The sequence below is a fragment of the Panthera leo genome, chromosome D4 (assembly GCF_018350215.1).
Source record: "Panthera leo isolate Ple1 chromosome D4, P.leo_Ple1_pat1.1, whole genome shotgun sequence".
NCBI classification, from domain to species: domain Eukaryota; kingdom Metazoa; phylum Chordata; class Mammalia; order Carnivora; family Felidae; genus Panthera; species Panthera leo.
In genome coordinates this window covers 90,453,750-90,477,351 of record NC_056691.1, presented here as the reverse complement: position 1 = coordinate 90,477,351, position 23,602 = coordinate 90,453,750, and the positions used below count along the sequence as shown (strand labels likewise).

Sequence of the window (23,602 nt, the reverse complement as noted above, 5' to 3'; positions counted from 1 at the left end):
AGTGTGGGTACGGAGGGGGCTCCACAACCAGTCCCGGAGGCGGCCACGGAAGGCCACCTGCCCAGAAGCCAACCAGGTGACTCCCCATGGTCCCGCCCACGGCTTGCGCCTTGAGGGGCCATAGTCCCCACCCAAGGAGTCTGGGCTCCTCCCTACCCCCACCCCCACCGTCCAGCCCCAGCCTTGGCCAGGTGGGAGTCACCCTTCACGTGTTTGTAAGATTAGCGAAGCCACTTCAGGACGTGGACAGGATTATTTTTACACTGTATTTTGAACTGTCCCTCCTTTGTCCAAAACCTAGCCCAGTTGTGAAAATGATCCAGCCCTGCCCCTGGATGAGACCCAGAGGGTGTGGACGGCCAGTGCAGACACCCTGAGGCAGCTGGGGGACCCAGGGCAGTGCTCTCTCCTATGTCCCCGTCTCCCTGCGCACCTCCCAAAGGAACGCCACCACCCAAGAGGCCCGGGACCTGCCGCTCAGAAAGGGTGAGCACGGCCCCCGCGCAGCACAGCGGCTCCCCGCCCCCTCCTGGCACCTTTTTGAGCCTCAGGTGTCTCGTGGGAACCCTGGGTGTCAGGAGGACCACCCCACATGGGGTCGTGTCCCACTGTTGGGACAGGTCCCCCACCCTGTGCCCGGCCCGTGGAGGGGGTTGCCTGGGGCTGCCGTGCTTCCTCTCTGCCTCCGGCCTGGGTGTCCCGTGCCTGGGGCGAAGCTGTTCTTGCCCTCGATTCCATACGGGGGACCCATCCTGGGGGTGGCCAGGGAGGGGTCCCCAACCCCCTCGGATGTCTGTAAGATGCTGGCTGGGCTTCGTTCACTCAACAAGTGGGCACGGAGCCCCTTCTAGACGTTTCGCATACCCCAGACCAGACTCTACCCTCCTGGGCTTCCGTTCTCGTCCAGAAGTCAGCCAGTAACCCTAGACATCATAGCAGGTACGGTAGATGTGATGCCCTCACGGCCTCCTCTAGATACGGATGCATCCTTCCTTATTCTGACAAGGACGGCGGACCCCAGGACCAACTGAAAAAGTGAGCGGACTTGGGAGCTGATGGGAGGACCCCGTCTCCAAGGTGGGGGACATCTGGGGCGGGGGCGGGGGCGCCGGGCAGAGCCGTGGCTCCCACACGAGCTGTGATTCCTGCTGGAGGGCCGAGGGGTGGGGGCCTCTCCTGCAGGAGGAAAGGAGTCAGACAGCCGTGGCTGGGGTCCTGGGCCCTGGGGAGCAGAAGAGAGGCCGGGGGCTGAGGTTGGCCCCTGAGAGAGTGGGTCCCCCCCACAGCCCACCCAGCCCTTCCTGCCCGGCCCCGACCCGGGGTCCCACACGGAGGCGTGGGGGCCACCTGCTCAGCCATCGACCTCACACGTCAGTCCCCTGAGTCCAGCTGCCTGGACTGAGAATAGTGTTCCTGAGAATAGTGTCTGTGGGGAGAGGAGACCCCCAGGCGCCTCGAAGGCAGTACGGCAGCCATGGGTGCAGGAGCTGGGGACGAGGGGCCATGAGAGCCCACGCAGGCTGGGCGGGAGGACGGGGCCTGTTCCCTCCTCCTCACACACTTACGCAGCACCTACTGTGTGCGGCCAGGGCAGGGACAGGGCAGACACGGCAGCCCTCCGCCGTCCTGGAGTTTACGCCGTAGCCAGGAGGCCCCCGGACAGACAGAGGGGAGGGGCAGGCCTCCCTGAGGAAGGCAGGGGTGCCCACACCGTCGATGGAGGGCTCCCTCCCGTGGGGACGGCCAGGCCCCCGCCTCCTGACCGGACCTGCCCCTGCCTGGACGGCCAGTGGGGGTGAGGGGGGTGCTCAGGTGGGCCTGGCCTCTGGATGGAGGACCCGCAGGGGGCCGTGCGGAAGGAAAGGCCGGGCCGCTGACTCTGCTGCCTGCCCCCCCCCCTCCCTCCAATGCCATCTCCCCCATTCTGGGCACCTGGCTGGACCCGTACTCGGAGGACTTCTGTCAGCCCCCAGACTGGTCTGCGTCCCATCTGGAAGCAGCAGGAGGTGAAGGCAGAACGTTGAAGACGGCCGGGCAGGGCTATGATGCGTCCGGGCCGGCTGCCGGTCGCTGTCTTTGCAGAGCAAACTCAGGAGATCGGCAGAAAGCTGGTCAGTGGGGACGCCTACTCCCTCTTCTCAACTGAGGGGCAGGTGCATGAAACCACCAGCGTGGGCCAGTGTGGGCTCAGGACGAGGGCGGCCACCGAGGGGTTTCCAGATCCAGGGACTGGAGATGGCCAGGAAAGTCGTCCTGTCCAGATGCCACCCAGGCTGCCCCCAAAGCCCTCGTTCTCCAGACTCGGCCTGAGGAGCCGGAGTCCACGGAGGCCGAGCTGAGGGCCGGAAGGCTGGCGGTGGACGCATATGAGTGTGTGGGGCCGGGCGCTGCTGGGCCAGGCAGAGAGGAGCCCCCAGAGGCTGGTGTGGGACCAGGAGCGAAGACCGGCCTCTGAGCACCCAGTGGGGGACCGCGGTCCGGAAGAGGTCCAGGTGTGGGTTCCTGGGCAAGAGCTTCTGGAAAAGGCAGCAGGATATTCCTTTCTTCGGAAACGCCTGTCTGGAAGGCAGGCATGTTGATCTCCTCTTGCGTCGTCTCCGGAGCGAGCGGCGGTTCCGGCCCCGGATCCTCTCCGATCTGAAGATGGAGATTCAGCTGCAGAAGCAGCAACGGAACTGAAGCCGCATCCAGAGCCGGCGGCATTTCCATCAAGAGCAGGAGTCCCTCCTCCAGACCAGGAGCCGCCTGCACCCAGCGGCGCCCGCCTTCTGCTGCGGCTCCAGGAGAACCCGAGCCAGGGCCCCACCCGCTGGGAACGTAGACCCGACCTCTGCGCTCGATCTTGCAGAAGACCTGGAGCCAGCTGGGCACCCAGCAGCCCTGCAGGGAGCGCCTGCCCCTGCCCCCCTCCGTCCCTGCCCCTGCAAGATCCTGGAGCCAGCTGGGCACCCAGCAGCCCTGCAGGGAGCGCCTGCCCCTGCCCCCCTCCGTCCCTGCCCCTGCAAGATCCTGGAGCCAGCTGGGCACCCAGCAGCCCTGCAGGGAGAGCTTGCCCCTGCCCCCCTCCGTCCCTGCCCCTGCAAGATCCTGGAGCCAGCTGGGCACCCAGCAGCCCTGCAGGGAGCGCCTGCCCCTGCCCCCCTCCGTCCCTGCCCCTGCAAGATCCTGGAGCCAGCTGGGCACCCAGCAGCCCTGCAGGGAGAGCCTGCCCCTGCCCCCCTCCGTCCCTGCCCCTGCAAGATTCTGGAGCCAGCTGGGCACCCAGCAGCCCTGCAGGGAGAGCCTACCCCTGCCCCCCTCCGTCCCTGCCCCTGCAAGATCCTGGAGCCAGCTGGGCACCCAGCAGCCCTGCAAGGAGAGCCTGCCCCTGCCCCCCTCCGTCCCTGCCCCTGCAAGATTCTGGAGCCAGCTGGGCACCCAGCAGCCCTGCAGGGAGAGCTTGCCCCTGCCCCCCTCCGTCCCTGCCCCTGCAAGATCCTGGAGCCAGCTGGGCACCCAGCAGCCCTCAGGGGAGCTCCAGCTGTAGAACTACCCTCAGTGCCAATGCCTGATACACATTTTCAGCCCGATGCCCCACCAAACACTCCTTCCTCTCCCCTGTTATGGTTTCTGTTTTGTGTTTGTTTTGTCTATTTTTGTCTTATGCTGTTTTCTACTTTAGACTTTAAATAAAATCACTTCTTTTAAATTGTGCAATTCCTGAGCACTGAGTCCACTCACAACACTGTGCAAACACCACAGAATATCGTTGCAGAATATCTCAGTCCCCAAGGGACACCATGTACCCGGAGCCCTCACTCCCCGTTCATCCCCTCACCCAGCCCCCGGGAAGCCCTAATCTGCTTTCTCTCCCTGTTCCATTCCTTACCCTGGATGCTTCCTATAAGTGGAATCTCACAACAGGTGCCTTGTCTTGAATGAAATAACATTTTTGTTATTTGAAAGGGAAATTCCCCTATGGATTAAAGATTAGATGTAAAACTGGGTCCCTTTTAGTAAAAATGGGGACAATCTTGGAGACCCCTTTTTGTGCTGTGACACCACAGCCTGACACCAGCTGGGACACGGCTGTTCCTCCCGTGGCCCAAACAGAAACCAGGAGATGCAGAAGGCTAGACGGTCAAACTGCAGCGGGGAGAGCATCCCTCACAACCCAGGGCCAGAAAAGTTCACAGGCCTCTGGACCAAACAATGCACCAAAGCCAGTGCGTTCCCTGGGATGGAGACCAGACCCGTCCCAGTCCAACGGGAGGCAACCCCCATGGGAACAGGCATCAGAGATGCAGGGCGTCCTGGGGTGGGACTCGGGCAAGTGAGACCCGAGGGAGGCAGTGGTGGTCACCTTCAGACGGGCAGGTTTCTGGTCTGGGGACCGGCAGCCCAGGTGACAATGTGAGGAAGCAGAGGCCCCAGGCAATCCCCAGCGAGAAGTCCTCGTCCTGCAGGGGACCAGCTAGCCCAGTACTGGGAGAGCCCACAGAGCCCCGGTTGGCCTTTCCCTAGCCCCATGTGGGGCCCCAGGCAGGTTGGTCAGCTCTGCTCCCCTGAGTTCAGGGGGAGCCCTCAGCGGGTGGTGGGGTCCCCCAGGAAGAGGGATCCTGAACCCCAGGATGCCAAGATGCAGGCCCGCGGGTAGGACAATCCAAAGTCAAGGAGATGGGCTTCCTGACCCAGCTCGTCTTACTAGTGACCCAGGCTGTGCTATTAGCCTCGGTGTCCCCATCTGTGACATGGGGACATAACGGGCCTTCTAGATGGGTGGGCACATTCCCTGAGAGATGAGGTGGAATCGTGGCCTGGTGCCTGGAGGACATAAAGGGCCACCTGGAAGGCTGTCCCAGAGTCCCCCAGGGCACTGGATTCCGGAAGCCCCTCCTTGGCCCCTGCTCGCTGTCCCCCTTCTGGGAACACTCAGCGTTGTTTGCGGAGGAGGTGGAGACGATCCAGGAGGTCAACAGGTCCCACGTGGAGGCAGGTCAGCGCTGGAGGGACAGAAGGACGTGTCCCGTGCCCCCTTCCAGGGCCCGAGCTGTGACACCCTCTGACCTGACCTGGTGTGGACCCCGCTTCTGTGGTTTCACTCCCTCCCTCCTTCCCTCCCTCCTTGCCTAAATCACCCGGCGATCTCAGGTCCCTGCCGTGTGCCGAGCACCGTGACCTCTTCAGTGAGCACGACCCGATAGGTCCCCCACGTGGCATCTTCCTTTGCAGGGTCTGAATGTTCCTGGCCGTGTCCCCTCTGGCGAGTCGGGGAGGGAGGCCTCTGCTCACGATCCCGACAAGGAAGCACGAGTCCAGAAGGTCCAGACGACCTGCCCCAAGTGCCAGCGTGTGGAGCCTGGACAGAGGGTGGTCCCTGAGCAGAGGAGGACTTGGACCCACGCAGCCCGGAGGAGGAGGGGGAGCACCGTGGCGGCCTGGCGCTCAAGTCCGCTGGGAGACGGTGTCCTACCCGGACCGGCCCTGTCCCCAGGGCATTCGGGGTACCTGTGCTCCCAGGTGGCAGGCTGGCCCCGGCGGGCAGGAGAGGAGGCGCCCCTGGGGCAGGACAGAGCCCTCAGGCAGAGCGGAGGGTCGCAGGTGCTCCCCCAGGGGCAGGTGGACTCGGGCGCCCTGAGGGGGCGTCACCGGGACAGCTGTGCCTTGGCAGCCCCAGTTCCCCAAATCCAAGCACAAGACCTAAGAGCCTCTGCCCCACCCCCCAGAGCAGAAACCGCTTCTGTCCTTGTTCCTGTGTGGATGCGTCCCTGCCTGCCCTCAGCACCCTGTCTGCTCCCCGCTGTGTGCACGCACCTGGATCCCAAAAGCGAGCCCCGGACCCCACCCAGGAGGTGGTACGGCCTCCACCCGCAGGCAGCAAGGGGGAGCGCCGTCCCCATGGCCCTCCTCACCCTAAGAAGACACGTAAGCCATATTCACCAAGGTTTTTAACCATCGTACACACTCACACACACACACACACACACACACACGCACACACACACACATAGAGCGAAGGGTGGGGGCCCTGGAGGACCCACACACATATGTCTCCGGCACCTCCCGCTGCCCCTGTGCTTTTGTGGGTTTGCTCTGGTTCTCTCGGATCCTCCTCCCGGCTCCCTTGAAGGCGTCAGGTCTCTGCCCGAGTCCCTGGGTCACCCACCCACCTCTCCTGTTAGGAAGACATGAAAATGCACACCCTGCATTTCCTCCCATCTTCCTCTCTCCTCCCAGACTTGGGTCGTCAGATTTGGGAGTCGAGAACACCCCTTGTGTCTTCCCTCACCTGTCCTTCCACCCAGCTCTTCCCAGGCCAACCCCGAGGCTGTCCTCGGGCTGGATTCGTCTCTTGGGAGGTGGGGGTCAGCGGACAGAGGGCAGACGGTGCCGGTGGGGGCAGGAGAGGGCCGTGGTCCACAGGCCGAGTGCCGGCTTGTCTGCCAGGGTCCCCGGGATGGGTGAGCCCCACAGGTTCTCGTCTTTCTTACCGGGAGGCATCCTTGTCCTGAACGGGCACCAGGGAACCTGAGTGAAGAGACCACTTTGCTTTGACACGAGGGACAGAGTGGCAAGGGGTGCAGAGGACATTGGCCTTGGATGGGGAAAGCGAGGCCGGCCACGCACTGCTGTCCCGTTCAGGTCCCCTCTGCCACCTGAGTGCACCTGCAGCCAGAGGGGCTGGTTCCCCTCAGGCTGGCCGCGTCCCCCTGGAGCCCCCGGTCCCTCCTCTCTGCCTGAGGACTCTCTCCCGGATACGGGAGCCCGTCAAACCTGTCTCTGGGGACCTCTGCTTCCTCACGTTTTCACCTGGGCGGCCGGTCCCCAGACCAGAAACCTGCCCGTCTGAAGAGACCACCGCTGCCTCCCTCGGGTCTCACTTGCCCGAGTCCCTCCCCGGGACGCCCCGCATCTCTGACGCCTGCTCCCGTGGGGGCCGCCTCCCTTGGACTGGGACGGGTCTGGTCTCCATCCCGGGGAAAGCACTGGCTTTGGTGCATTATTTGGCCCAGAGGCCTGTGAACCTTTCTGGCCCTGGGTCGTGAGGGATGTTCTCCCCTCTGTTGTGTGACCATCCAGCCTTCTGCATCTCCGCGTTTCTCATTGGGCCACGGGAGGACCAGCCCTGTCCTGGCTGGCGTCAGCCTGTGGTGTCACAGCACGCACAGGGGTCTCTCTCTCTGACATGTGTCCTCTTTTACTAACACAGCCTCTTGTATCGTTGTGACAAACCCTCCCCTCCCCAGTGGAAGGCCCGTGTGACCGGTTCTGAGGGAGAGAATATAACGATGGATGTCGCTTCCAAGCTGGTTCATGAAAGCCTGTGGTTTCTCCGGGTTCCTTTTCTCCCGGGTCCATTCTCTGTCTCTGTGTCAGTCTGTGTGGCTGTGTGTGTGTCTCTCTCTGACGAAGCAAGAGCAGATAATATGAGCTGCCCCAGGAGGCCCAGTGCCAAGAACCTGCAGAGGTTCCGGGCTGAGACACAGAAATCCTGAGACCCCCCAGTCCCGGCCGAATCCTGCCAAGAGCACGTGCCCGGTCGCGGTCTTGGAGGCGGACCCTGCCCCAGTCGAGCCTCAGCTGAGGCTGCAGCCCTGGCCTCCTGGGTGACCGTGGGGCTGAGGCTCCCAGCCGAGCTGAGCCGGGAGACTGGTACAGAAAGTGTGAGGTGGTCCAAGTAAGGTGAATGTGTCCCCCAGCACAGACAACAGTCCATCCTCCAGGCTGGGGGCCCGGGCCCGCCCTCCTCCCTCCCGAGCTCTCTCTGGCCACACTGGCTCCTCCTCAGCTCCTCTCCAGACAAACCCTCTGTGCCTCCAAGTCTCTGCAGCTTTGCTCGTCCCCGCAGCACACTGCTTGCAGACGTGTGTGGGACTGGCTCCTCTTGTCCTTCTGGGTCCCAGCATCAGGGCCACCCTGGAGGCCTGTGAGACCCCCGCCCACCCAGGGGCCCCTGGCCGCCCTCCCTCACCCTGCTTCATTTCCCGACAGTGTTGGTCTTTCCTTTCACACGGATTCGCTCTTGTGCTTTGACCCACCTCCCCCTCTGGGCTGTGAGCTCCTGGAGGGCTGGGACCTCGCGGGACCTTTGATTCCGGCCCCCGGGGCCCAACAGCCCCTGCTCAGGGTGAGAGGCACAGGGGCTGAATGCGTCCAGAGAGGATCTCAGAGTCCCTACCTGCCTCTGAGCGGCTAACGCTGTGGACATGCAGACTAATAGTAAGAGGTACATGTTGGGGTGGGGGCAGGGGACGCCCAGTTTGACCCCTGAGCGTCCCTTCCTGCTCCAGAGGCTTCCCTGAACACAGTGGACACAGCCTGCCCCCTGGTGGTCAGCACCGGCATGACAGCCCCAGGCAGGGAAACCAGAAAACAAAACACACACCTTTGTTTGGGTGTAGTCAAGGCAGCAGCCCTCCCTGGCCCTAGGGGGGCACAGGAGCAGGACCTGCGGGCTCCAGGGGCGATGTGAGGACTTCAGAAGCCTCCCTTGTCCCCCGTTCCACCTCTCCCGTCCCGGTGCCCCGTTCATTCCTAAGGATTCCTCACCCCAGCCAAGGCACTGCCTCTGGAAGCCTTTCCTAATGAGGCCCCGGGGCTCTGACAAGGAGGGTCTTGATCTCAGTCCCCACACCAGGGTCTGCTGCTTGGCCTCGTGCTGCAAACCCAGGTCCTCGGTCCTCCAAGCCCCAGGCTGCCCTCTGCTCAGAAGGACCTTGAGGGAGTAGGAAGCATTTTCCCAGGAGGGGAGAACACAGGGCCAGGGATGAAGATCCCAGGACACAGAGTCGTCTATGAGCCTGTGGGACACTTGGGACACTGTCTACGCAGCCCAGTTTAGGAGGAGGAAGCTGAGTCCTTCTGTGCTGTAGCCCCGTCCACACTTCCTAGCTCCAGGGGCCCAGTGTGGTACACACAGGACCCCAGACCCCATCTTCCCTAGTTCCTGCCAATCCTCCTGGACACCTTGGAGACCCCCTGACCTCAGCCTGCACGTGTCCCTCCTTATGCTGTGGGTCCCGGGCTATTGCCAGGAATCCTGATGTCCCTGCCCCATGGCCCCACTGCCTCCAGCCGTTCTCTTCTTTCCCCTGTATTACGCACCCCCTCCCAGTGTGGACTCCCCTCTGATCTCCAGTTGGACAGTCAGAATGTGTGTGTGTGTGTGCACGCGCCTTTCTGGAGATGCCCAAAGGTCACAGCCTCACAAGGACGGGGTGGATAGGGACCCCCGAACATCAGGGGCTCTCATTCCCAGGGGGAACCCCATGTGGGGGTAGAGGCTGGCCTAGGACTGGAGACCAGCCCTGCGCCTTGGACCCTGCACACCTGTCTTGTCCTGGGCCAGTCCTTGCCTCTTCTCAGGGTCCCTCTGTCCCTGGGGGTCAGACGGGGAAGTGCATCAGTGTGGCCATGGCCCAGGCTTGCCCCAGGGGTAGGTGGAGGGGAGGTGCCCCGGGTACACAGGCCTCCCTCCCCAGGGCCGGCTGGGTCGTGGGGTGGCCAGGTGTGCCCAGGGACCTGCACCCAGCACCTGTAGATGATCCAGACGGTCCGGTGATGTGCATGAATCCAACCGCTCCCCACCTGGCTGGTCCCCCATGTTCCCACCTCCGCGAACTGCTCTGGGAACCGAACCTCTCCTCAGCCCCAGAACCATGCCCGCCCCTGCCAGGCAGGCCTCCGGGTGCGAGGCCAGGTGGGTTGGACATCTGGGGACACGATGGCCAGTGACTACACCCATCCCACCCAGCTGGCCTGGACCGCAGACTCCACCCCAGGGTCCAGGTGCATGGACCCTGGGGCATGGCTGGGCCAGGGCTCCTGGAGGCAGCAGTGGAGGCCGATTCAGGGCAGGGAGAAGTCGGTCTGCCCTTGCCCTTCTCCTTTCCTCCTTCCGCCTTGTCTTCCTGGCAGGACGTTGGACACGGGTCCAGCCTGTGCCTGGCTGCAGCCCTGTGAGGAGTCAGAGGGTGGCAGGCTGCCCGGGGAGGCCGGGGGCCACCTCCAGGATGACCAAGTGTCAGGGGGTTACTGTAACTGGGCATCCCCCGGGCACTCAGTGATTTCAGCCCTTTGTATACATGAGCCCTGACCCCGGGACCGGGTCCCGGCCCCTTCTTCATCCCACAAGGCCCGCATCCTCCCCAGCGGAGGCCCCGTCGGTGGCCGGCTCTCCCTGCAGCCCCAAGAACTCCGCGGCTCCAGAGGCTCTACATCTTTCGCGGCTGGAGCCCGAGCAGCCATCAGGGGCCTGGATCCGGGCCCTGGAGCCCCTCAGGGAGGACAGGTGAGACCGGGCAGGAGCCAGGAGAGGGCCGAGTGGAGGCTCCTTGAGGTCATGGCCTCCTGCTCAGCCCAGACCCAGGTGTGTGCTGACCCCTAGGGCACCTGGACCCCAGCTGCCGGGCAGGCTCGGGGACAGAGCCCACAATGTGGCTCCTGGTAGCTCACAGGTGTCCCTGTGCCCTGTAGCTACACCTGTCCTACCAGCTGGACTCCCTCCTGCTCGGCCAGCAATGTCTGTGGCCAAAAGGAACAGGCCACCGTCAAGGTCTGGGAAGAATGAGTGGCCAGGCAGAAGGGGAAGGCTCGCCCTCGGCTCGGGGGCTCCCTGTCGGGCTGGCGGGGGCTCCGGAGGTGGTTTTCCAGCTCTCTGCTGACCAGCCCTGTGCCCAGAAACACCTGCCTCCCTTCTCTGGGCCTCACTCTCCTGCTCTGCGAAATGGGTGATGCAGGGCGATCCCTCCCATGGCAGGAACAAGGCAGGTACCGGTGACGGATGGAGCACCCGTACAGGGCCCGGATCGCAGACCGCAGTGGGGAAGGGGAGAGGGGACGCCGGTGAGGCCCCGCCCCCAAAGCCATCCAGCCTTTCCATCCAGCCACCAGGGCCTGGCATGGCCTCAGGAGCGGTGGCCGACCAGACTCCTGACACAGGTCACTGTGGCCTCTTTCTCAGCAGTGGGGACCCGGGGGCGGGGACACCCAGGGTGCAGGGGTGCTCGGGGCAGCTCCTCCCCTGGAGGGAAAGAGAACAATGGAGACGTTCTCTGGGGTCCCCCCAGGCCAGGAGAAATGGGAGGAGCGCTCCCCCAGCCCAGAGAGCTCTTCCCCGTGACTATTTCCCTGGCGATGGTAGGGGGTCAGCGGGTTATACTGGTTGTGACTATGCACTTGAATGTGTGAGCCCCCGAATTCACCATATACACTGAGAGGCGGTTTCACTGAAAACTCGGCAGGAAGTTGCTTCGGCAACTTGTGAGTCTCAGTTTGGAGCCCTGTCCTTCCCAGAGACCTCAGGGCCTGGACTGTCCTCCCGGTCCCCGCCCCCCCAGAGAACCCAGGGCCCGGGCTATCCTCCCGGTCCTTCCCAGAAACATCGGGCTTCAGCTCAGCCTCAGCCGCCACACGCCCCGGTGCAGCCTTGGGCCCTCACGAGCTCTGTCTCTCAGGGTCCGCAAGCACAGCTCCTCACTGCCCCTGACCCCCCAGCCGGCGGGCGACACCGCATCGCCGGTGCCGGCCTGGAAGTGACGATCAGCAGCTTGGACGACAGCATCCGCCGAGCTGGCAGGGGGCACGTCCCTTGGTCCCCTCTCTGAGACCTCTCCGGGTACGGACCTCACTTGAACAACGCCTCTTACAGGAGACCATCTCTGGACCTGCCGGGGAATCCAGCCCCGGGAGGAGGCGACGACCTGCTCTGCTCCACAGAGGAGGAGACTGAGGCAACATCATCCTCCCAGGCCGGTGCCTGGGAATCCATGCTTGCCTGGGGGCAAATACCAAGCCCGCGAGCTCCCTCCACATCTAGGATGCCGTGGCTCTGACGACACTGCCTGGTCACGTCCCCTGCGCCTGGCAAGCTGCGGTGACCCCCGACTCCTTACCCGACATCCGGAGCCCCGAGTGAACTGGGCCAGATGCCCTCCCCGGGGTGTTCCCCTCCCCCCTCCCTAGTGTTTTCCTCCCCCAGGGAGCCCACCATCCCTGCCCCTCGAGCCCCCTGCTCCCACCGCCCCGCTCCATGGCTCCCGTCCAGAACACCCTCACCTCTAAGGCTGGCTTCAGAGGTCACCTCCTCGGGGTCCTGCCAAAGCCCAGGCTTCGGGTCAGAGCGACCCGGGCTCACACCCACAGCGGGGCCACGTCAGAGTCCTGTGACACACAAGCTGTATGCCAGCTTCTGGGACCTCGGTGCTCTTTTTGCAGATGGGGTCGGCGGCTCCCACCTCCGCTGGGTGTGTGGGGGATGAAAGCAGGGAGGAGAAGGTGTCCGAAGTGGGGGAGCTTGTGGGGGGAGGGGGCTCTCGGGAAGGCAGGGGGTGGGGATGGGGAGGAGGGAAAGGCGGCCTGACCTCCCCCCTTAGACTGGTGTCCCCCTCCCCCTCCTCCTGGCTCAGCCACGCGCCCGCATGAACAGTGGAGTGGAGTGTGGGGGCCAGGTCAGCAGGGTGGGGGTGTGTCTCGTTTCCCTCTTGCCCCCGTGTCTCCATACCCGCTGCGTCCAGCCGCCCTGCCTGGGTGGAGTGGCCGTGGGCCCAGGCCTAAGAGGATATGAGGGTCACTGAGCGGGCGTCGGAGATCGGATACGTGCGACCCCAGGTGTCGTGGGCTCCTGCCGCGAGGTGGTCCCGTGCGCGCAGTCCCGTGGTCCCGGTGCACCTGCCCAGGCTCCACCTGCCTCGACCTTTGGTGGGAGCGCCTCCCCGCCCCTGAGGCTCCGGCGCCACATCCTGCCCAAAGGTGGGAGCCAGGGGCCACTCTAGCCGGACTGGTGAAGCCCCTCCTCCAAGCGCTCATGGAACAGTCAGGAAACTGAGGCAGGAGAGGCAGGCACTGGCCGGGGACCCAGCAGGTGAGCAGAGCCTAGAGGGGCTGGGGGAGGTTTCGGGTCCTAGGCCAGGGCTTCACTTTCCCAGGGGGTTTTCGAGGGAATGAGAGCCTCTAAGATCCTGGAGGACCACTGAACCCATCCCGTGTGGGGTCCTTTCCTCTGGGCATCCCCGAGTGGGCACAGGTCCACGCAGTTGCATGGAAACACGGTCCCCCGCCCCCCAGTAACTAACCACCCGCGTGGGGGTCAAAGGATGAGTGGACCCTGGAGGTGACAGGGGTCGGGGGAGACAAGAGGTGTGGGGCGGGGACCTTGTCTCCAGGAACATGCCCATGAGGGGAGCCACGCCAGGCCGATGGCCAGGGGATCCCCAAGATGCCCCCGTGTGTATCACAGGCACCCCCATTCTAGAGAAGCACCCCACTCAGCTCCCGTGGTTGGAGACCTTCGAATGCGCGACGTGTTCTCATGCTGTGTCCTGATACCTCGAGGCTGTGGTCTCAGGAAAGCCCACAGGGAGAGCCTTTCCCCACTTGCAGATGGTGGGTCAGGTCTCACCCCCGAAGCCTGTGCTCATGTGCCCGGAGGGACGCAAAGGTGACACCGGGAGGCCCAGGACTGGCCGGTCTAGCCTGACACGGCCCTGATCCGACTGGTGAGTCGCACGAGCCTCCCTGTGTCTGTGAGTGTGTGTGAGGCCGTGTGTGTTTGTAAGAATGGGACGTGGGGGGGAAGCCACCAGAGCAGGAGCAGGCCGATGGGAGGGTCATGTCCACACCCCAGGTCAAGGGTGACAGGGAGGGACAGGGCGAGTTGTGTAGAGCTACAGGACACAGGGACACATTCTGGTGTCCGTCCCCGAGCCCGGCCGGAAGCTGGGGTCCAGGTGCCCTAGGGGTCGGCACACACCTGGGTCTGTGCTGAGCAGGAGGCCATGACCTCAAGGAGACTCCACTCGGCCCTCTCCTGTGTTCCATGCCAGGCGCACCCCTTCCTCATCCTTCCACAGCCACGTGTGCCCACGAGCCTCTTGGGATAGCAGGCACGAGACGTGTCTACAGGTGGCTCCCTGATGGCGCCCCTACAAGTAGATGCCACAAGGACCTCACTGTGCAGACGAGGAGACCGGGGGGCCCCGGGAGGCACGGGGTCTGTGCAGGGTCCCAGCACTGGTCAGGAGGAAATCCCAGGTCTCAACCCAGCTCTGTGGCCCCAAAGCCGTGGCACCGGCCGCTCCAGGCCTCGCGGGGACGTGTCTGGGCTGTGTTGGTGCCACTGTAGGGACAGGGCATGGGGTGGAGGGGAGCCCTTTGCAGCCTGGGAGGGGCTCTTGTAGGAGCAGGAAGCCAGGTAAGGGGACCCCAGGAAGTGACCTCACCTCCCTGGTCACAGAGCCCGATTGAACTCAGAACCCGGCTCACCAGGCACCCACGTTCTGGAGACAGCGCCCGACTGGGCTCATTCGTTGGGACACCTACGCCTGACGAACATGTTCTCCTGTTGTGTGCCCGTGTTCCGCGCCTGCCGGCTCAGGCGAGCCCGCGGCCGAGACGCTTCCCGACCCTGGAGACAGTGGGTCAGGTCGTGCACAGGACGCCTCAGGTCTCTAGCTCACAGGGACCCAAAGGTAACACAGGGAGACCCAGAGACATCCAGTCCACCCCGACACCGCTCTGATCTGACCTGTGCGGCCCCATGTCCCCCCGTGTGTGTGTGTGTGTGTGTGTGTGTGTGTGCGCGTGGAAGGAGGGGTCGTGTGTGGAGGGCCCACCTGAGCAGGTGCAGGCTGATGAAGGGGTCAGATGCCTGGTGGGCGGGTCAGGCTCACACTCGGTCAAGGCTGGTTGGGAGGGACAGGGTGTGCTGGGGTGGCCCTCTTGTCCCCGTTGTTCATCCCGAGCCCTGTAGGTGGATGTCACTGTGTCCCAGGTGCAGGTCTATGCACACTCAGGTCTGTGTCCAATCTGGGAGCCACAGGTGGAGAGGGTGGAAGGACACTAAGGATGACTGGGCGGGGCTGTGATGTCTCCGGGCCATCCTCGGGTCACTGTCTTTACAGAAATCAACTGATGAAATCGGGAAACGTCTGGCCGAATCCCGATACACCTGCCCTACAGAGTTGTGCGTGTGCCCCGTCGCCCAGGAGGGCCACCCTGGACCCAGGGAGAGAGTGGCTGCAGGGAGGTCTTGGGAGGCAGAGCCTGGAGTTGACCTGGGAAGGCCTCCTTCACCTCCCCGGCCCCTCCACAGGGTCCTGGTTCACGGGTCCTGGGATCAGGACCCGGAGCCCCCGGAGCCAGAGCCCGAGGGTGAGAAGGCTGGGGTGGGAGATGTGTGTTCACGGGGTCCGGGCGGTGCTGGGCCACCCAGGGAGGAGCCCCGGGGGCTCGTGTGGGGCCAGGAGCAGAGACTGAGAGCCTGGGCTGCGGACTGCGGGGGCAGATGTCCTGGTGTGGGTTCCTGGCCGCGGCTTCTCGGGGAGGCTCTGGGGTGAGTTGTGTGTCTGCAAAGGCCCTTGGAGAGGCCGTCGCTGGGTTGGGGCGGGGGGAACTTCCCTCCTCTCACCCTGAGGCCTTGGAGCCGCTGCAACCATCACTCTGTTTCCTTCTCAAGAGTCCGGGGCAGGACCAGAAGCCGGGGCACCTCCAGAGCCCGACCCAAGGGCATCCGGGTCCTCGGCGTCTCTGCAGGCAGGGGTGGAGTCTGGGGCGACTCCTGCAGGGGCCGGAGAGCCAGCAGGTGACCTGGAACCTGTGCTGGGACAGCGGGCACCTGAACAGAGTCAGCTGGTTCCTGCTTCTGCTCCCGACACCGTTCCTGCCACCGCCCTTGTTCCCGTATGGATTCCGGCCACAAATCAAGGGCCCAAAGGCCTTCGAGGGGTGTTTATTGTATTTCTAATTGTTGCTCCAGTCCCAGTCGCCGACCCCGCCACCAGAATGACTCTTCCTCTTCTCCCTTATCCTTTGTCTCCACTACATTTTAGGTGGTACTTTATTTGTTCATGGTTTGTTTAAAATCCACATTAATCTTCAATAAAAATTTATTTATTTTATATTGTGCAATTCCTGAGCACGGGGTACGCTCACGACGCTGTGAACCACGCCACAGAATTTTGCTGCAGAATATCTCGGTCCCCAAGGGTCACCGTGTACCCGCAGCCCTCACTCCCCATTCGTGTCCCTTCCAGCCCCTGGGAACCCGAGTCTGTTTTCTCTCGGTGTTCCGTTACCTACTCTGGAGGTTTCCGTCAAGTGGAATCTCGCCAGAGATACCTTTGGGTCTGAACCAACTTTTCAGACGAGACAGATTCATTTTTGTACTTTGTGTTCGTTTGAAATAGACTTTTTCTCCTTTGATATTGAAATCACAATGGATTAAAGATTAGGTGGGTTAAAAGAGGCCCCTTCGGTTACAATGGGCACAGTCTCAGGGTGGAGACCCCTGTTTGTGCCGTGACACCACAGCCTGACACGAGACAGGACACGGCTGGTCCTCCCATGGCCCAAACAGAAACCGGGAGATGCAGAAGGCCGGACGGTCACATCACGGAGCGGAGAGCATCCCTCATGACCCAGGGCCCGAACGGTTCACAGGCTTCTGCACCAAATAATGCTCCAAAGCCAGTGCGTTCCCCGGGATGGAGGCCAGACCCGTCCCAGTCCATGGGGAGGCAACCCCCATGGGAGCAGGCGTCAGAGATGCGGAGGGTCCCTGGGAGGGACTCGGGCAAGTGAAACCCAAGGGACGCAGCGCTGGGCACCTTCAGATGGGCAGGTTTCTGGTCTGGGGACCCGCAGCCCAGGTGACAATGTGAGGAAGCACAGGCCCCAGCCGATCCACAGCGAGAAGTGTGACCGGCACCCCTCTCTTGGACAACAGAGCGCAGCCCCCATCCGCGGCCACAGGCGCGGACCCTCCCCCAGCAGGGCTCGTCCCAGGACCGGCGGAGAAACTCTGGTGCAGCGTGTGGGGTGAGGCGGGGGCCAGGTAGGTGCTCTTCCCGAACCAGCTTTCCCTGGGGCTGGGTGCTGGCCACTCAAGTCTCTTCCTCTGCATCCTGTGTCCCCACATCAGAATTTCCAAAGCGCCCCAGCCCTGGAACATGGGCCGTTTGTGAGTTTTCACTCCCAGCTTCCTCAAGGGATCAACTGTGTGCATAAATCTCTCCTTTTTCAGGACACAAGCCGTCAAGTGGACTTTCTGGGTCAAATTTTATATCATTTGTCAGGTACAAGCCTCGGCTTTCAACCTCCACGGTCTCCTGGGCCACTGAGATCCTTGCTTGGGAAAACGGGGGTGCAGAGCCCCGGGACTATGATCTCCAGGAGGGATCGGGCAGGCGAGCTCTGAGTGGAGTGACCAGGGTACCTGGGGTGGCCGGCCCAGCAAAGACCGTCCTGACCCCAGCCCCATACCGGCCCCCACGACGGTGGCAGTTGAGGAAGGCGCGGACCCTCGTGTGGGTAGTTCCACAGCTGGTGCTGGAGCTGCTCTGGCTCGAACGGGGGCTCTAATCCCAGAACTGGCCCCAGGGCTGAAGCCGGAGCCGGCCCCATCTCTGCAGCTGGGGCAAGAGGCGGTGCTGGACGTGGCTCCAGCTCTAGGGAAGGTGCTAGAGCCGCAGGCACCTCCAGAGAGGACCCAGACCTGCTTCTGCAGCCGGATATGGCTCTGGAGCTGAAGCTAGAGCTTCTGCTGTAGACTCTGGCTCTGGCTCTGGCTCCGGAGTGGGTGCTGAAGCGGCTTCAGCTTTGGCCCCGGAAGTGCAGCTGGCCGTGCAGTCAGTGCGAGCGACGACGCAGCTGGTGCCAGAGTCCCGGGGGTTCCGATCCCGGAACCGCTGCGGGAGCTGTCCATGGTGCTGGAGCTGCTCTGGTTCGGAGCTGGCTCTCGTCGCGGCTGCGATGCCGGACCCGGTGCCGGGGACCCGCTTGCATCGCCGGTCCTGGATCTGGCCCTCCGGCTGGGGGGGAAACCGGCGGGGGAGCCGGTCGGAGCCCCGGCGTTGGCTCCACCTGCGGAACCGGCGTCCGGGCGGACGCCGACACCAGAGCCGGCGCTGGAGCGGACACGGGCTCCGGCACAGGAGGCGGTGACGGAGCCGGTGCCAGAGCGGGACGTGGCTGGGATGTCGGTGCCGGAGCTGGTTCTTTGTCCAGAGGTGGCATCGGCTCTGCGTCTACCACTGGTGCCCAAGGCAGCTTTCTCTCTGGAGCTGGAGCAGCAGCTGGCACTTGCGGGGGCTTCTGCTCCGGACCCGGTATGAGAACTGCTGCTGTGGCAGGCTCTGACCCTGAACTCAGTCCGGACTCTAGTTCTGGAGCCGATGCTAGAGCTGGCTCCTCCTTGCACCCTGGCACCAGCTCTACATGGGGCTCGAGCAGCTTCTCTCTCTCAAGTGGGCACTGGAACGACCACCGGGGCTGACACTGCAGTTGGCGAGAGAGCGGCCGCCGTCTCTGGAGGCAGCGCTACAGCCGGCATCGAGCCAGGGCTGGCTGGTGGGAGAACACCGACCCTGACCTTGGACCTGGCACCGCAGCTAAAGCTGGAGCGGCCTCGATCTCGGCAGTTGAATCAGTGCCGGACCTGGAGTTGACTCGAGCTGGGAAGTGGCTTGACCTCGGGCTCTGGAGCCGGTTCTGGCTGTGGTTCTGAGCTGGTGACAGAACCGGCTGTGGCAGTGGCTCAGACGCAGAGGCCGGGGCTCAGACTGACTCTGGGTCTGGAGCTTCGGCGGGAGCTGGCTGGCTCTGCAGGTCTCTCAAGCTCTTGAGCCGGTGCCGGAGCTGGCTCTCGGGTGGGATCTGGCGCTCAAGCCACTTCGGGTGCTGACGCTGGCTGTGGAGACGGTTCCAGCCCTAGAGATGCCTGTAGCTCTAGTCGTGCTGCCGGGAGCGATGAGGACCAGGTCTAGTTCGCTCCTGCCTTGTCCGTTGGTCTGGAATGTACGTCGGTCCGACCCACACTCCAGAGCTGGCTGGTGCCGGACCTGGCAAGTCGGTTGACGACAGAGCTGCCTCTGTCTCTGCAGCCGGTGATACCGCCGGTGCCTGTGCTGGTTCCAGCCCTTCCGCTGGTCCTGGAGCCGGTGCTGGAGCTGGCCGTGGTTCCGGGGCTCTCACGTGAGCCGATGTTAGAACCACAGCTCTGGACTTGACACTGGATCAGGTGGGAGAGCCGGCCCGCGCTCCCTACCTGCCGCTCTATTTGCTGCTGGGCTTGTGCCGGAGACGCCTCTAACTCCGGATTCGGCACCAAAGAGCTGGCCCTGAAGGCGGTGCGAGCTTTGGAGCCGGGGGTCGAGCCGGCACCGTGGTCGGCACCGGTGCCGCAAGAGGACGAAAATTGGCCACGCGAGCGCCTTCCCACGTGCCTTTGCAAAACCAGAACACGTTCCAGCGCCGTGCAGAGAAGCCCCAGCCCGAGGATCCACCCCAGGGCGTCTTCCTCACCTGTAGACCGTATGCGTGAATATCAAATACCTTTCTTTTCTTCCCTTCCTTCTTACCGTGTAACATCTTATCGTGTAACATCGCATAAGATGCATTAATAACGGCTCACTTCACATCATAGGATGTAAGTCACAGGATATCGAAGACAAGCGTGGACGTTCCCTGAGAGCTCAGCATCCTCCTCGGGGAGAGGATGTGTATGGTTTGAACTGTACGTGGGACAGCTGTGCTACGTTAGGAGGGGGGATGACTTTCTCACTCTCTTTCTTTGGAGCTTAACCTGGAGAACCTCAACTACCACAGCGCTAAACTGCCTTCCCGTTCCCACTTTAAGAGTCTCTGTCACTTGCGGGCCTTAGAGACCGAGCGCCACGCAGCGTGCAAAGTGCCTCCCCGGTCCAGGCCTCGTGCTGCGTACTGGGCTCTGCGGGCACCTCCCGGGAATGCCGAGAAGTGCGTGGCTGATGCTTTCCTGGCTGAGGACACAGGTGACCCCCCAAGCCCTCTTACCTGGAAGAGGCCACGTTGTGGGCTCAGAGCTGCCGCTCGCGAGACCGGCCGGAAACACCGTCAGCACCCAGACTCCCGGAAGAGAAAAACGGGCCCCCCGACGCGAGGCCTCAGAAAACAAGCCAGAAACGGTCTTTTCGGAACGTGGACTTCCACAAAGGAAGTCAGTACAGAAGATGCTGTATTCCCTCTGACATGCGTCTCGGGTGAGCAGGGGTTTTTGCCTCCTTGTCATTACCCGTTAGGACACATGCTTGATATGCTCTGTTTCCCGTACAGTCGTCTCCATTGATGCTAAACATTCTCACTCTATAGTCGGGACAGAGAAGAGGAAATTATGGCATACGCATGCCAGAGGCAGCCACCACCTGGAAGATTATCGTTACTATTTTGATTTCTAGTTGTCCCTTGTGGGGCGTGTCATCTGAAGGGGCCCACCCCCAGGCACACAGCGGCCCGAACGAGGAGAACCAGGACCAAAGAACTCCCATCCGGATCCTGATGAGCTTCCAGAGAAGCTCTGTGTGTTTGTGTGAGGGAGAAAGACAGAAGAAGAGGGAAAGCGACACGACTTCGTGGTTTTCAAGCTGCTGTAACATCCGATCGCCACTAAGTACAGAAAACGCTTGACAGCATCCAACACCATTTCGTGATACGAACGCTCAAAGCAGAAACAGAAGGGAACTTCTGTTCCCCAAATATCATATCTCCTTTGCAAGTGGGATCTTAAAAACAGAGCTCAAAGAACTCACAGACAGAGCGATCACACTGGTGGTTGCGAGAGGCAGGGGCTAAGGGATGAGCGAACCGGGGAAGGTGGGCGAAAGGTACAAGCTGCCGGTGATAAAATAAATAAGTCTAGGGACGTGATGTGCAGCGTGGTCACTGTAGTTAATACTGCATTGCACGTGTGGAAACTGCAAAGGGGTAAATCTGAAAAGTCTCTGTGACAAGAAAACATGTGCAACTACGTGTGCAGATGGACGTTAACGGGACCTGCTGCGTGATCACTCGGCCATACACACAGCTACCCAATCATCGAGGTACATACGGAACTGACTGAATGCCACGCGTCCGTTCAACAAAATCGGGGGCGCCCGGGGGGCCCAGTCGGTTAAGCGGCCGACTTCAGCTCAGCTCATGATCTCACAGTTCGTGGGTTCGAGCCCCGCATCGGGCTCTGTGCTGATGGCTCAGAGCCAGAGCTGCTTCGGATTCCCTGTCTCCCTCTCTCTCTGCCCCTCCCCCACCTGCACTCTGTCTTTCTCTCTCTCTCTCAAAAAGAAACACTACAAGTAGGTGAACTGAAAGACAGCATCCCGAAAGCTAGAAGGCACCCTACTGAATGGGACAATGAATCGGCTAAGGACATATATCCTAAGAGACTCGCATGTGGAATGCATATTAAATCTTACAACTCAACAGGAAGGAGCTACGCATCCAATTTAAAAATGGGAAATGCAGGGGCGCCTGGGCGGCTCAGTCGGTTGAGCGTCCGACTTCGGCTCAGGTCATGATCTCACAGCTCGTGAGTTCGAGCCCCGCGTCGGGCTCTGTGCTGACCGCTCAGAGCCTGGAGCCTGCTTCTGCTTCTGTGTCTCCCTCTCTCTCTGCCCCTAACCCACTCACATTCTGCCTCTGTCTCTCTCAATAATAAATAAACATTAAAAAAAATTTTTAAAAAATGGGACATGCAGCTGAGGAGACATTTCTCGACAAACGATAAACAAGTGACCAACAATGTTCCACATCGTTCTTTAGGATGGAAATCCAATCAAAGCCACCATGAGATACAAGTTCACATCCACCAGGACGGCTGTCATTAAAAAGATAGATATTAAGAAGTGTTGGCAAGGATCCGTAGACGTTGGGGTCCTCCTCCTTTGCTGGCAGAAATATAAAGTGATGTAGCCCTTTGGGAGACAGTCTGGCCATGTTTCAAAACGTAAACACGGAGTATCCATATGATCCGGGGATGAAAACCTGTGAAAAGCCTGACCGTGAACATTGACAGCATTGCCCCTCACAGTTGCCCAGAGGTAGAAACGCCCCCAATGTCCATCGACTGCTGAGTGGATACAGAACACGGCCTATCTACACCATAAAAACGATTTGAAGAACATGATCAGGCTTGAGACCGACTGAACTCCCGGTCCATGCCGCACTCATGGTGAACCTTGACAGCATCAGCTGCATTAAAGGAGCCTTCGGAAACCAGCACATCTGCGTTATTCTGTGTATAGAAAAGGCCCAACACAGCCTCCCTAGCTACAGCTGGGCACCTGCTACCAGGTCATTACAGGAAAAATGACCTCAGGTGTGCCCCTGCCCCCAGGCGCCCCGAGGGGGTCGAGGGCAGTGGTGGTGGACGGTGCTCCCCTTGGTGCCGAGGATGCGCCCTCTCACCTGCTGGATGACGGGGGTCCCCGATCCTCCATGGAGGGACGGAGGTCTCCAGCCGGTCCCTTCATACACAAACAAGGACAAGACAAAGGTGCAAGACAAAGGCCCGGGGACAGGCAAAGGATCCCCGGTCCCCCGGGGCAGCTGGGCAGTCGAAGGGCACCCAGACCTGCCCCAGCACCGGAAACTCCTAAGTGGACTCTGGGCACCGGCTAAGCCCCGAGCAAGGGCTGCAAACTGTGGGCGGGCACGGGTCGCCCTGCAACAGGTTGCGCACACCCAGTGCGCATGACGAGGCCCCACAGCGGCTGGAGGAACCCTTCCAACACCCCCACGGACATGCGCCATGCGGGACAAGGAGGGGCGGAGTCTCCGGGGCGGGGTGCGCGCCCTCCCGGCTGGGTCCCAGGACTCGGCTAAGTGAGGACAGAGGCCCGCGACCTGAGCCCGAGCGACCCTTCCCTGCCCCAGGCCTGCGTCTCCTCCCCTGCCCTGGTTGGAGGGCCCCAGTCCTGCCCCAGTGTCCCCACCCCCTGCCTCCGTCGTCCCCACCCCCTGCCTCCTGCTACCCTCCAGCCCTGCTGGGAGCCCACACTGCCCCCAGGCTGGGTGAGCGATGTGGTTCCACCTCAGGCCCTTGGGGACAGTTGGGAAACAAGCCAGGAAAGGCGGGCACTGGCTCAGGGCAGCTGTAGGAAACACCTGTGCGCTCACTCCTCTGTCCCGGCTGTTACTGGCCATGTGAACTTCTGGAACGAAAGGTTGGGCCAGTTTCAGGTGGAATACAAAATGTAGACACTGCGGGGAGGGCTGAGACCCAAGAAACAGCAGGTTTCCGGGGGAGATGTGCGTCCCCCAACATCCCCGCCCCCGCCAGGCGGCCCTGCCGCCCCAGACCCTGCACGCCAGCCACGGTGTCTCCCGCCGGGGTGCTGGCCGGGGTCCAGCGTCTGCCAAGACCCTCATTGTAGAGGATCTCGTTTCAGAAAATCTAGAACAGGGTGTTATGCAGACATCGTGTGTGATACCTTGTTCCAGTTACTGGCATATTTCCTACAGGATGTTAGAAATGAGAAAAAGAACAGTGATGGGCCCGGAGACACCCCATAATCCCACCGCTGACCTCCACCTCCCCTGGCTCCCAGGTGGGTCCTGGGCGTTTGAGTCGGCATCAGACTGGGAAAAGGGTGCTTGGCTTTCCGCGGCATCGCCCTTTGACGCCCCAGTGTCGGGGCTCCAGGGACTGACCGGCTAGAGGTCACCTGCTTAGCCCCCACGCGTGTCCAGACGGGCAGGCTGCAGGCCCGGGCGCTTCTCCCTGCCCCTCCGCGTCAGCTCTGTGCTTGCCCCTGCCCCTCGCCTGGGGGCCGTGTGGACTCCTCTCCCTCCCGCTACTCCCTCTGCTGCAGGC

The 23,602-nt window shown here is 62.2% G+C and overlaps 1 protein-coding gene and 1 long non-coding RNA gene across 2 annotated transcripts in view; one reads left to right on the top strand and one right to left on the bottom strand.

Moving 5' to 3' along the window:
• Positions 1 to 1,916: 1,916 nt before the first annotated feature.
• The window catches only part of LOC122205056 (cellular tumor antigen p53-like), a 35,971-nt gene continuing 14,285 nt past the window's right edge, over positions 1,917 to 23,602 (bottom strand). The window contains exon 2 of the mRNA XM_042913077.1: positions 1,917 to 2,637. Within this exon, the coding sequence (XP_042769011.1) occupies positions 2,188 to 2,637 (450 nt within the window). The 3' untranslated portion in view covers positions 1,917 to 2,187. The remainder of the gene's footprint in view (positions 2,638 to 23,602) is intronic.
• LOC122205058 lies at positions 14,160 to 15,875 on the top strand. Its single transcript, XR_006195888.1, has 3 exons — positions 14,160 to 14,447; positions 14,880 to 15,129; positions 15,434 to 15,875. It is a non-coding gene; the product is annotated as an uncharacterized LOC122205058 (long non-coding RNA).